Source organism: Gymnoscopelus braueri, assembly GCF_963280865.1.
Source record: "Gymnoscopelus braueri genome assembly, chromosome: 8".
Classification (NCBI taxonomy): domain Eukaryota; kingdom Metazoa; phylum Chordata; class Actinopteri; order Myctophiformes; family Myctophidae; genus Gymnoscopelus; species Gymnoscopelus braueri.
The window spans coordinates 28,779,933-28,795,974 of record NC_137609.1 but is presented as its reverse complement, the minus strand read 5'-3'; the positions used below and the strand labels follow the sequence as shown (position 1 = coordinate 28,795,974).

The window sequence follows — 16,042 nt, the reverse complement described above, 5'->3', positions numbered from 1 at the left end:
GATTTAGTCTTAGTTTTAGTCTTCATAGCTTCGTTTTTATTTCGTTTTTATTTAGTTTTCGTCAGTGAAAAAAGGTAGTTGACGAACATTTTTCGTCATAGTTTTAGTCGACAAAAACAACACTGTCCTGAAGTAAACAGTTGCCTACTGTTTGGCTTGTTGCTTTTGTGGTTACTGGTTCTTGAAGGCGTTTGAGTAGACTTTTTCTATTGCAGTTATTCAGTGTTTATTTAAACTGGAATACATCAGGTACCATTCCTATGTGAGTAGAAACCATATTTGTTTGCTATTCAATGTAAAATATAGACCCATTCATAGCATGAATATAGCATACTGGAAGTTTCATTCCAAAATAGGATATTTACAGGGATCACTGCAAAATGACATAATTATTCATCAGCTAAGAAACTTGCCATGGAATTTGCTGTGCATTTGTATGCTCTTCAGATGATTAACCCTACTGAAGAAAAAAATTATAATATGAATGCAACATCAAATCAAGCCCAAATGTTAATCAAATATTGATAAAAAAAATTGCCATCTCTATAATAGTGCACCTCCAAAAGCGCTTTCATTTCTGACCATACTTAGAGGATGCCAGAAATGGCAAAAGTTTAACCATATGTGCTTTTTCCCTGTCTGTGCCTTTTCATACTTGGTTCCATAAATAATAAAGTTTAAATAAAGTGCATCTCCAAACATCCTACTGTATAACATCTGTGTACCAATTTCAGTTGCTGATGAGGTACAGTATATGGATAAGACATAATATACCTATCAGTTAGAGAAGAGAGAGCATAATGAGGTTCTGATTGTCTCTGGCTTTGCATTGTGTAGACAGTACAATACCTTTGAAATTATGGAATACCAAGCTACTCATTAATCACATGCAATGAAAAGCAGGCAGACAGGCAGATAAATACAGCCACATGTTGCCTGTGCTGGCCATGCATACTGTATATAAATCTTGAATTTCATGAACTGCGTTTTGAGGCGAAGAGAATGGCTGTTATAATTGATTAAAGACAAAGGCATTATCAGTAAATTCAGATGGGAGAGGAGTTCCATAAGAGATTACTGAGACGGTCTAATCAATGCAATGCAAACAAGGAAAAAAACAACATAACTGATAATAGTTATGATCATTAATTGTTAGTTTCTGTCCCACACAAGAACAAAACATTCCACACAGCTCCTGTATTTAAACTTCAGCTTGGACAACTTGGTCTCGTTGACCATTGGATGGTGATAAGACTGGACATGTCGAGTTACTGTGGCATGCAATGTCTTGTGCCTTTGTATCTCTGTGCATCTTCATATTCAGGGTTCGATTTTCTGGGGGGATGGGGTGAAATCAATTTAACAATCTAATTAATGTTAACCACATTAATCCTGGCATCAGTATTTTGGGCACATTTGTCCAAATCCAAACAAAAATGTCCAATTAGTCTGATTAACCACAATTAACCACAGCCCCAATACTTTGTTGTACGATAGCCGATATTTTTGGAAATTTATTATTTGTTCAAATAATTTTTCATAATTGCTGAAATTGATAACTGTTGTACCCCGTTAATATTAAATGTGTGTGTGTGACCAGGTAACTGTACAATAAATCAGGCTTGAGCATGCATGTTATCACCTAACCATTGTGTTATTACTCAACAGTTGCTTGAGCTGAAATATAAACATTCAGGGCCTATCACAGAGTTTCTTTGAGACACTTTGGCAGACCAATAAAGCAAAACACACGTCTGATCTTTCAACTACAGATGTTTAAATAGTTTTTTTTTTCCTCTGTTGAATCTTTCCTTGGAATCTTGACACAGAAGAGTCTTTGTAAGGCAGAGCCGAGGTGCAAGACAGGGAATACAAGTTACGTTAAACATACATTTTTTATAATTTCACATTATAAAGAAATTAGATGATGGATATTGGATAATTTCCAATAAAAATGAAGCATTTGTCAAAGGTCAAGAAGCAGCTGAGATGTATTTTCTTTCTGTAGCAACTATTATGAACTGAAAGCCTGGCATTTTGTGGCGTGTTATGTTCTTTGCGGTCACACAGGTAGGAGTGATTTTCTAAGAGAAATCACACAAGTCTACAAAGGGTTTATTTCTTAGAGGTAACAGCTATTCAATCCATGAGATTTTAAAAAGTGATAAGGCACACTCTAACATGTCAGACAGATGTACAACCACAACATCAGGTAAAGGAGTATTGCACAAGTAGTAGGGCGCAGGTCTAGTATGTGTTAGCCTCCCAGAAATGTCTGCTATTGTGCTGCTATTGTTAAAAACTTGGATTCTTGCACTGCAACAATTTTAAGCTTCATTTTGTTTCAGTTTGCAATACCTTTGGAGTCACGACACAAACACGGGAAGCAAGGAAGCTGTCTGTTACCAATTTGTTACTTGGTGCAATTTAAGGCTACTTCAAGGAAAGCCATCTAGAAATCTGTGAGTGTCTGTCCCCACACTCCCCCAGTCTTATCTATCTATCTATCTATCTATCTATCTATCTATCTATCTATCTATCTATCTATCTATCTATCTATCTATCTATCTATCTATCTATCTATCTATTCACGTAACATGTGTACAGTATGTACTGTACATGTGTGCTGCCTGTGTGTTACGGGCATACAGTAACTCCAAATGAACGGCCTCAAAATGGCTGTGTGTCCCCCATATAACTGTGCAGTGCAAAGTGGTAATTCGATCGCACAGATCGAGAACTGAAAAACCATGAATATCTATATATTCTGCAGAGGATGCACTGAATCTCTGAGTTTGGGGGAGTGTATGCATCGGCTTAACTGATTGGCCGGGAAACAGCACGAACGAGACGCAAAGCGTCTCCGTCATTTCAGGTAAGCTGGTGCGGCAATGGCTTCCCTGATTGGCTGAGCTTTGCATCACGTGTGTATCGCAGTGCCAGTCTAAGTGGTGGCATGTGAGAAAATGAGAGATACGCCGGAGACTCCAACATGTCAGACAACATGTACAAACACAACATCAGGTGGGGAGTATTGCACAAGTAGTAGGGCCTGAGTAGGGCGCATGTCTAGTGTTAATTATGCTGTTTTTCTAATTGTTAACTTCCTTAATGTGAATTATTTTGGGTAGATCCATGGAAAATGGATAAAATCTTTATCAACACATTCTTTGCATCAGAACACTAGCTATAGCTACAGTATTTGTCTAAATGATTACAAATATTTCACATCAATGGAATTTACTCGCAGTCCAACTGCTTCCAACTTGCCTAACATCCTCATGAATGACTTACGAACAGAAACCAGGTTCAGTTCAATCAATAAGATAATCCATAACAAATTCACAGCCATTCAAACGGCCTGAAGTCGTTCGTAAATCAGCTTCAGAGGCAGCTAAAGCATTAAGTTGTGTGGGCAGCTAAATTACACCTGATTCTGTAGACCTTTCTGAATCTGAATAATAGCGACAGTTCACACTAGAAGACACATTTCTCTGTGAGAAAGGAACACTAAATTAGCTTTAGAGGCAGTTTGGGCATAATGGCATCCAGAATTAAATTAGATTAGACCCACAGTCAACTTTGATCAGCCTTCCACGAGTGTACGGTAGGTTAACCGCTCTGCATGGCTTGTGATGTTTGGGTAGCTTGCTAACGACAGCATAAAAATATTTGGACTTAGTTTGCACAAATTTGCACAATATCTACAGTATCACAATATCTAATCTAAACCTAACCATCTACTCTATACATCCATCCATCCATGGATTGGGGGATGGCAGATTGGTGCCAAACATCTTTGCTTGCTGCAGCGTATCACTCTTTTAACTGTGGTCAAAACAGCTAAATCATTTTGGTTTGCCCACACAGTATATATTATGAGTGACAGAAAGAGAGAAACATTCGTTTTTCAATGGCTCTACTGCAGAGCAGGCCAAAATAAATTGAAAAGAAAAGAAAAAATCATCCACACACACACGCACGCGCACGCGCGAGTGCACACACACACACACACACACACACACACACACACACACACACACACACACACACACACACACACACACACACACACACACACACACACACACACACACACACATCCCCCCGCTACCTCATGTCCTGGCGAGGGAAACCCACAAATTACACAGCCCTGGCTAGGCAACCAAGCCTGGTGGAGATATGCGCTCCTTTTTTAGTTCGTTTTAGTTAGTTGAGAGGCCGCAAAGGGTCTAGTACTTGTCTGTAGGTATATCAATGTACCAACACCAGAGGGTGCTGCAAACCCAAACATGACTCAACTATGCACACCTCTACTACAGTGTGTTGAATTGTTCAACTCTGTGACAATTGAGATATCACATGATCTGAATTCCTGCAACTTTTTTTTGTTTACAAACCGTGCACCCAAAAAGAGCTTATGGAAGAAAAAAATAAAAGGCCCTTTCGGCCTATACCTTACTGGTAAAAAAAAAGAAAAAAGGGGGGGAAAAAAAGATAATTACTAGAGATGGCAAAACATTATTAGTTGTAGTGTTTCATCTCTCTTCCTGAGGTAAGACATGTTCTTGCTCTTGCACAGCCTAGTGATGGTGGGCCTTTCCCCAGAGTTCATTAATTAGTTAATTAGTTAATTAGTCTGAACAGATGGCTGTGCAACACAAATCAGAAGGCTCTCTAGACCTAGGGCAAGATGGTAGTAGAGGTGAGAAGAAGAGTAATCTTAAGTCTTCTTCACCAACAGCAAACATTGTAAAAATGTCTCTTCATACATCCATTTTACTCCACAAACAAAGGGTATATCATACATTCATAAGGATATCCAGCAGCTGTATAAGTTGTTGAAACCCCTAATGAAAATCCAGTGCAAGGGATTGAGTAAGGTGCTGTGTTCACATTGCGTTAATATGTTTCAATGAATACTTTGCATCACTGCCGATTTGAAAAGCACTTCTGATGGTTTATTTTTAGACCGTTCCCATCTCCCCCTTCTGTTTCCCTTCTCTCTCTCTCTCTCTCTCTCTCTCTCTCTCTCTCTGTGTTTCTGTCTCTTTGTGATTCTACCGCTCTCATATGTCTCCCTCCTTTCTCTTCTTCCCTCTTTCCTGACACCCTATATTCCTCTCTTAAAGGCACAGGCGGCGTATGCAATGAGGTTAATATACTGTAAATGATTAGAATCTGTGTGTGTGAGTACATAGAACAATTACATTTTGAGCCCTTGTATTTGCCCTTTTGATTCTAATTCACATTGTCCAAAGGGGGAGCTGAGCTGAGATGGCACTATAGTCACAGTATATTACTCTCCATGCATGAATCTGTAAATATACACATGCTTTCATATGCACAAGGACAAACTGGTGTGAACATGGACAAAATGTGTGTGTATATACACATACAGTATCACTCTACACACACACACACACACACACACACACACACACACACACACACACACACACACACACACACACACACACACACACACACACAGATAATCGCCTTAGTACAGTAACCCATTTACGTGAAGCATATCTGAAAGAAAGCAAAAGAGAGAGAGAAAGGGGGGCACAATCTATTCGCCCACGCATTAAACATTTTTTTTTTACAGGAATTGAGGACACTGCGTCATCTCTCATAACCACTAAGTATAGGGCACGTTATACTGTACCTCTGTTCGCGCTTTACACGTTTTGATTACAGTTTCACATTGCGTGCATGTACATACAGTGTATATGTCTCATAAATAATGTAATGTGCACACGGAACATTCTCCCCCTCCCCTTCTGTGTGTAAGACACACATATCAACACATTGTATGTAATTCAGTCACACTGCTGTTTGGGAACAAGGAGACACAAACTTAAACATTACTGATGAGCCTTTTGGGTCGGTGCACGAAGAAAACATACAAACAAAGGCATTAAATAGCACATTAAGGAAATGTATTTATTAACCACTTAAACCAGGGATCTGTACTTGGCCTCCTCATTTTCCCCCCTCTAGTCTACAGTACACCAAATCTCTTAACTTACAATAGCCAATGTACCAAGCTCATGGGTCGCAAGGTATAGTAGATCTGCCGTTTTCACAGAATTTTCACTTAATGTTAACCAAATATGACACTCGGGTTCATGTGGTTATGATGTAGTGGGAGAAATATGTGAAAAAGTTGTTCACTTCCGGCAGAAAGTGTGAAATTTTGCACCTAGGGGTATTTTTGGGCGCTGAATTAAAAAATTGCCGGATCCAAGAAGTCAGACCAAAGCGTCTGACTTATTAATTAGATAATTAGCATATTTGCTGCAAATATGCTAATTATCGAATTAATTATGCACAATACAAAAATGTACATGGCAGAAATGGATTCTACGGGAAAAAACACATAAGAATCAACTGAGAAAAGTTTGGTACACCCTTTTATCGAATTGTTATATATATCATTATGCCAATTGATTCCTCCCCACACACAGTGTGTTGTCACTGCTGTTGTATTCTACTGACTCACCTGCCAGTGAGGAGCCCCCACCGGGAGGACGTAGAGCTTTTCCACTTGTGGGACAATACATTTATTTCTCATTAACTTGTTTATTTAATCTGTCCTACTCTGTTCTTCTTGGAAGCATTGTCCTGAACAGAAACACAGTTCTGTGCATGGTAGATTAGCCGCAAAACATTTGCATTTTCCAGCACACCGTTTTTTACACATGCATTTGATCAGCTCTCGACACCCTTTTGACGCCACCTCTGCCATCACCGTCCAAAATGGACACCAGCCATCGTCCTAACTTTTCACCCATCCCCAATCTACAGGTGAAGGAATCTCTGGGTTGGCAATTTGGGACTGTCCCCAGATGTGACCAGCTTGAAATACTGCTCTCTTCACATGTTGACGAAGTGCCTCCTTTGTGGGTGGAATATTTTCCACTTTGCGATTTCCATGAGCAAATAGCTGCTTGCGTGCCTCGTTCACTTTCTTCAGAGTACCCCCAGAGGTAGATTGTTCTTTGCAATGTTATCATAGAAATTGATAGAAGGATCCTTGATTCGCTTCTCTACAAATCCATCAAATTGTGTTTTGCCAATGTCCTCCACAGATCGCACTGTGGCTACCACTTCATCAGGCATGATGACTTTGGTGTCAAGCACATACAAGTCGTTACTGTCTTCTGAGAATCGATTCCCCAGCTTTTCGAACGTACTGATTGCATTATTGAGATCTGATGCAAAGGCTTTCTGGATTGCTCGTGGTGGCGGACATCAGTTTTCCTCCATCCCTGAAACTGGTCTTCAAACTCATTTAGGATCCTGGCTATTTCGGGACCAGCCACCAACCACCGGCGAAGAGCCCCCTCATCTTCCTATAATTTGAGTAACCTCTGTCTTGGGTCGTGGTCTGTGGTCTCTGTCTGTCTTGGGTCATGGTCTGTGGTCTGGCAGTTAGGTTTCGCTTTCGGTTTGCATGCTGCAGTTAGGTTTCGCTTTCGTTTTGCGCGTTGCCAAATCATGTGGAATGTGCAAGGAACGTCTACGGTACGTACGGTACGGTACAGTACAGTACAGTACGTACAGTACGGTAGAGTACAGTACAGTAGAGTACCGTACAGTACAGTACAGACCGTACAGTACCGTACAGTACAGTACAGTAGAGTAGAGTACAGTACAGTACAGTACAGTACAGTACAGTACAGTACAGTACAGTACAGTGGAGTACAGTACAGTACAGTACAGTACAGTACAGTACAGACCGTACAGTACAGTACAGTACAGTACATTACAGTACAGTACAGTACAGTACAGACCGTACAGTACAGTACAGACCGTACAGTACAGTACAGTACAGACCGTACAGTACAGTACAGTACGTACAGTACAGTACGTACAGTACAGACCGTACAGTACAGTACAGTACAGTACCGTACTGTACAATACGTACAGTACAGACCGTACAGTACAGTACAGTACAGTACAGTACAGTACAGTACAGTACGTACAGTACAGACCGTACAGTACAGTACAGTACGTACAGTACAGACCGTACAGTACAGTACAGTACAGTACAGTACCGTACCGTACGTACAGTACAGTACAGTACAGTACGGAACTGCGCATGCGTCACATGTGCCCGTGTGTGTGCGCACACGCTGGCTCTGTGTGTGCGTGTGCGCGCACGAGACGACTCGCGCTAAACGTTGCGTGTGTGTGTGTGTGTGTTTGCGACGGGACCCGGGGGGTTCCGCGACGGGGGTGTGTGTGGGGGGTTGCCCGTGGGGGGGGGTGGGGTTGCCCGTGGGGAGGGGTGACCGCGGGGGGACCCGCGGGGGGACCGCGCTACAGGACATGCAATAACCTTCACCGGGTATGGTCTAGTTCTCAGTAATTACAACAATTCCGCCATCACCTTTCACAATGGCGTTCTGCTGTTCATGCATCTGATCGTGTGCCAAAGCAGAGAACTTGTGCAATGACAAAGTTCCCCTTGACAAATTCACGATGGGTATCTGGGGAATCATTTGGAAGTTCCTGAAGGTCCGTTACATGCACTGTCAACCATCTAATATGCTATTTTTGAAGAATGAGTTTTCACTGTTGCTACAAAAATATTAAATAAGTAATATGATCTCATGTGAAAGAATACCCCTGAAAACATAGGTAGAGACACCAACATCATGAGGCTCAGATGAAGCACTTTGGAGTAACACTGGTTTCAATCAAATTTGCCATAAAATAAAAAAAAGTAATCTGCTAAATTAATCTACAGAAACTGAAAATGTCAAAGTATTGCTGCATTACAATTTGGATTTCATCAAAACAAACTTGTTTCACATTCAAAAGTGATGAGGTGTCAAAGATTGGAATACAAAACCTAATTGAACCAAAAACGTTGGCGGCCATCTTTAATTCTCATTTTACGACCAGATCCCATGGGAAAAGTGCTTGGATCCGGCAAAATTTGAAATCGGCATACTTCAAACATGCCATATGCAAATTTTCACACTTTCTGCCGGAAGTGAACAACTGAGCCTTTTTTTGTTACATATTTCCCTCACTAATGTACCTAAAACGTACACAGTAAAATTCTGTAACCAAATGCACCCGGGTACATTTGTACACTCACAGAGTTAATGCAACCCTCCGGATTTGACAGTGTACGGTGTGCTCAGCCTGCAAAATGTTTCCAATTTGTCTGACAGCTGTCGGAAACCATACAGGACACATGATCAAGCACCATGTAACAAGTGCAAATCAAGCGCGACAGAGCTGCAGGTGCAGCAACTCATTTCGCAAACTCTCAATTTGTCCTTGTCTCTCTGTCATCCACTGGTACTGTAGTCTGTCAATAATAGTCTGGATCATGCAACCCTCTGTTTACGCTCACGTCCACTCTTGGACAGCGTCCTAAAGCGCTCCCATTTCTGTTTATCATTGCTCTGATATGTTGAAACAGGCATGTTGCAATAAACACGATCAGATTACCCAACCTGGCAACTGCAGATCGCCTGTACGCAGATACCTCTTTAAAAAAGTGCCATCCTTTGTGAACAGCCGACTGATTGTCATTGGTTCAAGGGCTGGATATGCATTCACAATGCTCAGCTTACACTTACAGGACTTATACATGTATGCAGTGTACACAGCAAAATCCTGAGGGTTAATTGAACTCCCAGCGTAGTAATAATGGACAACTGTTATATATTAACTGAACTCTCAGGGATGTTGCTGTGTACAGTGTGCTCGTGTGGTATCCTGACAACACATCCCGGAGACATCAAACAGACACATTTCCAAGTGCAGCCACTGTTTTTAATTGTCAAACACACATCAAAGGTATTAGCTGGTGCATCAAACACATTTTATGTGGGGGGAATAAAAGCAGGCAATCAAAATATGACATGACAATGGGGGACTCCGGGGCCACTAAATGAACATGTAATTATTTAGAAGGCCTGCTTGTGTGTTTTAATGCATTCTAAACAAAGAATACAACGCTAAATTGACAACAGAAGAGTTAACTCAAGATTCATGAGAGCTCAATGAGGGTGGGGAGGCCTCACCATAATTTGAAGAATGTGATAATGCATAATGATAATGATATCGGTCTACAGTACCTGGGGCACATAGGCTAATGATGTGCAATAGGCCTGGCGATACTGTGTGATTGCTTGCACAACTCTTCCAAAACCCATTACAAACTGTAGAGGAAATAATGATCTAATCCACTTATCTGTGAATTGTGAAATTTAATTTGTGTTTATGAAGTTGTACTCGTGCTTGCAAAAGTCCACTATTATGTTCATCCCCTGCTGATACTCGTCCCTGAGCTCTCTCTCTCTCTCTCTCTCTCTCTCTCTCTCTCTCCAGTCTCCAAGTTCAATTCAATCTACCGCTTTGTATTGAAAAACAGTTGTAGGTTGTGTCACTATCCTTCTATAAATGCATGAAATCTCTGTGTGTGTGTGTGTGTGTGTGTGTGTGTGTGTGTGTGTGTGTGTGTGTCTGTGTGTGTGTGTGTGTGTGTGTGTGTGTGTGTGTGTGTGTGTGTGTGTGTGTGTGTGTGTGTGTGTGTGTGTGTGTGTGTGTGTGTGTGTGTGTGTGTGTGTGTGTGTGTGTGTGTGTGTGCGCGCGCGAGCGTATCAACCAATCAACTTCATATTCAGTGTTGGGTATCACAGAGGATCCGAGGGGTATTAAATTGGGTAATAAAAGGGACACAGTTCCTATCAAACGTAATATTATCACTACTAACTTGCAATGTCTGAATAGTGAATTTGATGTGTCCAAAGCCTTGCATGCTGTGGTTATGGCAATGGGTCAATGTCAATCGGGGCAGCAGAACGTGACAGACAGCATATAATGACCAAACTTACCGAGCACACCAAGGCGATAGTTCATGGTGACCACGATGACATTCCCATAGGCGGCAAGGACACTGGCGTCAAACATATTCCCTGAGCCCTCCATGTAGGAGCCTCCATGGATGAACAGCATCACTGGCTTCTTACGCCTGTCCCGGATGTCTGCATGTCCGAGAGACACAGATACACATCAAGATACAGCAGAACCCCAACACATGTAGTCATGAATGCAATACAGTTGGAAAATCATTTAGTAAATCATTATACATGATAAATAAATTCTACCTACACAAGATCATACAGTATGTAATCATCTATATGGGAGGTACAGAGGCAGAGGCTTTAAACTCTGCAGGTGAGTACTAACATGGCAGGTTGGAAGAGAATTGCATGCAGTATTCTCATTCAAACTTGCTCTCCCAGAATCACTGACATTGAGAAGCAGAAAATAGAGGAGGATGCCTTGGAAGACTAGAGGCAAGAAGCAGGCATGTGTATATGGTTGTATGTTTCTGTCCCAATGGGCCTGTCCTCTATATATTTAATTCTGTTCATGATACTGTCCTCCTTGCTGTGTTGCGATGGTACATTGGCATTCTGTGCGTGGAGCAAATGGTGTAGTCAGTCCCTGCACGCCCTCTGTTATTGGTATTTGGTACTGAAACTTCTGTGCCCACCCATCAGTGTGTTGCTATGGTACACTCTGTCAGCTCATAGCGCACGAGCTCGTGTACCGTGCCCCCCCCTCCCCCCCCACACCCGGGTGTCTGTGGTATGATCTGTGTGTCCTCCATAAGGCTACGAGAGATGCCAGAGCAGCCCAGTTAGGCTGCACGTCTGCGCTGTGCAGGGCCTGTGGATAATTCGTGTGAACGCCAGACCAAGTGGAAACATAAATAACAGCCATAGCATCTGTTTACCCTGATGAGCTTTGGCACTCGGAGACGGGAGAGAGAGAGAGAGAGAGAGAGAGAGAGAGAGAGAGAGAGAGAGAGAGAGAGAGAGAGAGAGAGAGAGAGAGAGAGAGAGAGAGAGAGAGAGAGAGAGAGAGAGAGAGAGAGAGACAGAGAGACAGAGAGACAGAGGGAGAGGAGGGGGGAGAGAGAGAGAGAGAGAGAGACAGAGAGAGACAGAGAGAGTGAGAGAGAGAGAAAGGAATTAAAAAAGAGCCAGCAGAGGTGGAGGATGAGGTATGACGTGAGATAGCAGGAATTAGATTCAATCAAATGTTACATTGCGGGTCATACGTAGCAGGGTTCATGAACGGCGACATTCACACAGGGATTCGTGCAGCATTCACGCGTTGCCACATACACACACACTCTTGCATAGGCAGCTGCGATGTGGAGTCGCTATGGAAACTGCCTCTCTCTAATAGAACTGCACCAGCCATTCCATTGCACCGACTCACTCGGTGCCTGTTGCCGTGGTAACAAATTCCACTCACGTACTTGCACACCCGCCCGCATCAAATCTCAGGTTACACATGCACTAGGGTGCATCACTCACAGGTAGACACACACACGCGCGCGCAAACACACACGCATGCGCACGCACGCACGCAGTCACGCACCCCCAGACACGCACCCCCAGACACGCACACAAAATAAAATGAGAAAGCATATTGTCGCAGTCGGGCAGAAACCTTGTATCTCTCCATATCTTCTATCATCTTTTTTTCAGAAATGAATGCCCTGTTTTAATTTGTCGTTTGACAATGTCGTTTTGAAGTAGCGAAAACAGACGATCTACAAGCTCACAACGCATCACAGCGCGACATTGAGGAGGCCAAGATTGAAAGTGGTTAAGTCTGTCTGTGGGTTTTATAAACATTTAACCAATGAAAAGTATTAACAAGAGCTTGTGACTAAAATAATAACTACATTAGATCCACAGGTGGAACACACTTTATGTATTTTTTTTACCATTTCCTCCAAAGTAATGGTTTTGGACATACAACCGTTTCTAACCGACAGCGACAATATATACATTGCACAAACACACACACACACACACACACACACACACACACACACACACACACACACACACACACACACACACACACACACACACACACACACACACACCCTTACGGATCACATTACAACACGTAAACCTATGAGATAAGAACAATCTCTCAAAATGCATCTCTCGGTCACACACTCCAAACCTCCATTGCCTTTCTGTCCCACTCTCCTGTGCATCATGAGCCCTTGTTGATTTCCCACAGGAGATGTAAACACGTTCAATTATTCCAGCATTACCAGGCCAGCACAGAGGTGTGACATGTCGCTGTTTGGCTGTCATGACAACACTCACGCCTTTACAACAGCTTTCTGTGAGTCTCTTGAGAGCTTGAGAGTTTTAGGGGCTCTAGCCTGACAGAGGTCATCAGCTCCCATTTCAATAGCAGTGTCACTAGAACCAGTGTTGATTTCGTCGACTAAAACTATGACGCAAATTGTACGTCGACTACCTTTTTTCACTGACGAAAACTAAATAAAAACTAAGCTACGATGACTAAAACTGAGACTAAATATATTGACAATTTGGTCAACAAATAAAAACTAGACTAAAATGTCAGGGAGGGACTAGTGGAGAAGAGATCCAGAAGAACTAAGACAAGTCATTTTATGCTTGGTTGCGCTCGGGTGTTGCGATCTGAAAATGATCTACAAGCTCACAACGCATGTGTATTTACGGACTTGTAATCCGTGTTATTTCACCGTGATGGGGAGAGAACATTGACTGTGTGTGTGTGTGTGTGTGTGTGTGTGTGTGTGTGTGTGTGTGTGTGTGTGTGTGTGTGTGTTTTGCAGGCTGTTGTGCATTTTAATCAGAGCATTGTCTAAATTCCTGCACTCTGGCGCCCTCTGGGGGCCAGAGTGCACAGTGCATGCACAGTGCATGCACACAGAGACTGTCACACACACACACACACACACACAACCCGAGCACGGTTACATAGTAAGCTCCACTTGGTCGGAGGCGCGGCTTTGCCGCGCCTTCTTCCGCGTTCGCAATAATCTTATGATATTTAGTCGACTAAAACTAGACAAAAGTAAAACCTTTCAGATGACAAAAATAGGATTTCATTCAAAAGACTATGACTTAGACCAGGGGTCTTCAACGTTTTCAGCCCAAGGACCCCCTCTATGAGAGAGAGAAGAAGCAGGGACCCCCACTATATATTACATAAAATTGTGTTGCAGATTAAAGCTGTTGGATTCATGTTAATGTGTATTTTAAGACATTTAACGACTTAAATTGTCAATACTTAGCAAACTTTCACTCTGAACTTGGTCTGCTCTTTTTCCCCCCTCTCTTTGCCGAAAATAGAAGATTTACAAGCTCACAACGCCTCGCAACGCGTGGCATTGCACATATAGCAATGCCATATGCATTCATATGGATTCATGCATACAAGTAATTCCACCTCGCACATTGAATAGGTGACAAATCATATTGTCACCGAAACATAAGGTTATTATAATATAACAATAACATACTGACATATTGTATGTCATTAGAACCATATATTACTAAAACTGTCCATATACCAAAACTGAAACAACAACGAGTAAGACAACACAAAAGGTATGACAAAGTAAAACTGCATTGAAATGATATTCTGGTCATAAAACTAAATGAAGTAAGACTTAATATTTGTATATGACTCTGATCAGCAGTATGTATTGCACACTAAAAAGCCAGAAAAATAAATATGTAAGTAAGTTGAGTGCGTGTGTACATCTTCATGTGTGCATCAATATAAGCATGCCTTCATATGCGTTATGGTTTTAATTTAGCCAGGTGTCTGTGTGTGTGTGTGCATGTGTGTGTGTCCACACGCCATGCCTGATGCTAATAACTCGCTTCCTGACTCTCACATGTGGGCATGCATGAAGGATTCATATTAAACCAGACAGCTGGCTTAATAACCATCAATTAGAAAGTAATGTAAAGTGATGGCGGGTGTGGTGTATTTTAAGCTCTGTGCTATTTTCATACAGGCGCTGTAAAGTATAATTAAAACCAAGTCTCTGGTCCGTCTGTCTCTCTGCTTACGTTTGTGCATGACCGTACATGTAGGCTACAATTTCGCTATCAGCGCCGAGTGCCTGGTTGGTGACATTGACTTGAAGGAGCTCAGTACAAGGCGTGTCGAGATAGATGGAGGGGTGAAAGGGGTCTCCGTGAGCCCAAATCCAAGGCCTGTATACGGCCAACAAGGACCTCACTGTCTTGCCTGTCTGCCTCACAACACTGGCACATTATTCACCCCTTTCTCTTTCCCTCTTAGCCTGATACTACTCAATATCTGCCGCTGCTCAATGTAATGCATCAACTCTTGATGGGACTAGCCTCTCCCTAGTCTCCACCATTCATCTCTGTTTCCTTCAGTCATTCACCTATGGAGTTCCATTTTAATTCTGGTCGAACAATTCTAAGCCAATCCAACACAAAACCCAATTTAAAAATAAATCCCAAGCACCAAATAAATCCCCAAAACACCTTATGAAATTACTATTTACTATACTTTCATTGATAGTGAACCAACAATTTTTTCCAATCCTGACTGTACAGGTCCATTCTTACACATTCAGAGTTAAATTAACAATCGGGTTTGTTTTATGTGTACAAGCCTGATCTATACAGTCTGACAGGTTTCAGAATAAAGGTCAAGCTCTATAACTCTCCCACCCTCTCACTCTTCCCCGTCTCACTCTCTTTCCCTCGCTCTATAAATGTCATTTCATCATGCCCTTGACTTCATTCGGACTATTTTTCCACCCCTCTATCTCAGGCCTAATTCATGTCTCACGCGAAAATAGCCGATCTACAAGCTCACACAAAGCTCAAAGCGCTGTGAGCTTGTAGATCGGCTATTTTCGGCGTGACACAGACGTATGTCTAAGCATAAATGGGGCTTGAACCTCTCTGCCATCCCATGTGTTCTCAGTTCTCAGCTTTCCCTCGTCTTTCATCTCTGTGCCATCATTTCATTCCTCTCCTCAAGAATGCCGCATGAATCCGTCCCTCCACTTTCAACATTATAATAGCGCACAATTGGATTATACAGTAGCTACTGCAGGTCTGTCTTTTTTTAAACCATCAGAATTAGAGTCGCAGGGAAGGGAAATTTAATATGCATACAGCAGCCAAAAATGCAAAAAAAACAA

At 42.1% G+C, this 16,042-nt stretch overlaps 1 protein-coding gene across 1 annotated transcript in view; it reads right to left on the bottom strand.

The window, feature by feature from the left end:
- nlgn2b (neuroligin 2b) overlaps positions 1 to 16,042 on the bottom strand; it is a 95,308-nt gene that overhangs the window by 24,669 nt on the left and 54,597 nt on the right. Inside the window, exon 4 of the mRNA XM_080434856.1 lies at positions 10,869 to 11,018. Within this exon, the coding sequence (XP_080290982.1) occupies positions 10,869 to 11,018 (150 nt within the window). The remainder of the gene's footprint in view (positions 1 to 10,868; positions 11,019 to 16,042) is intronic.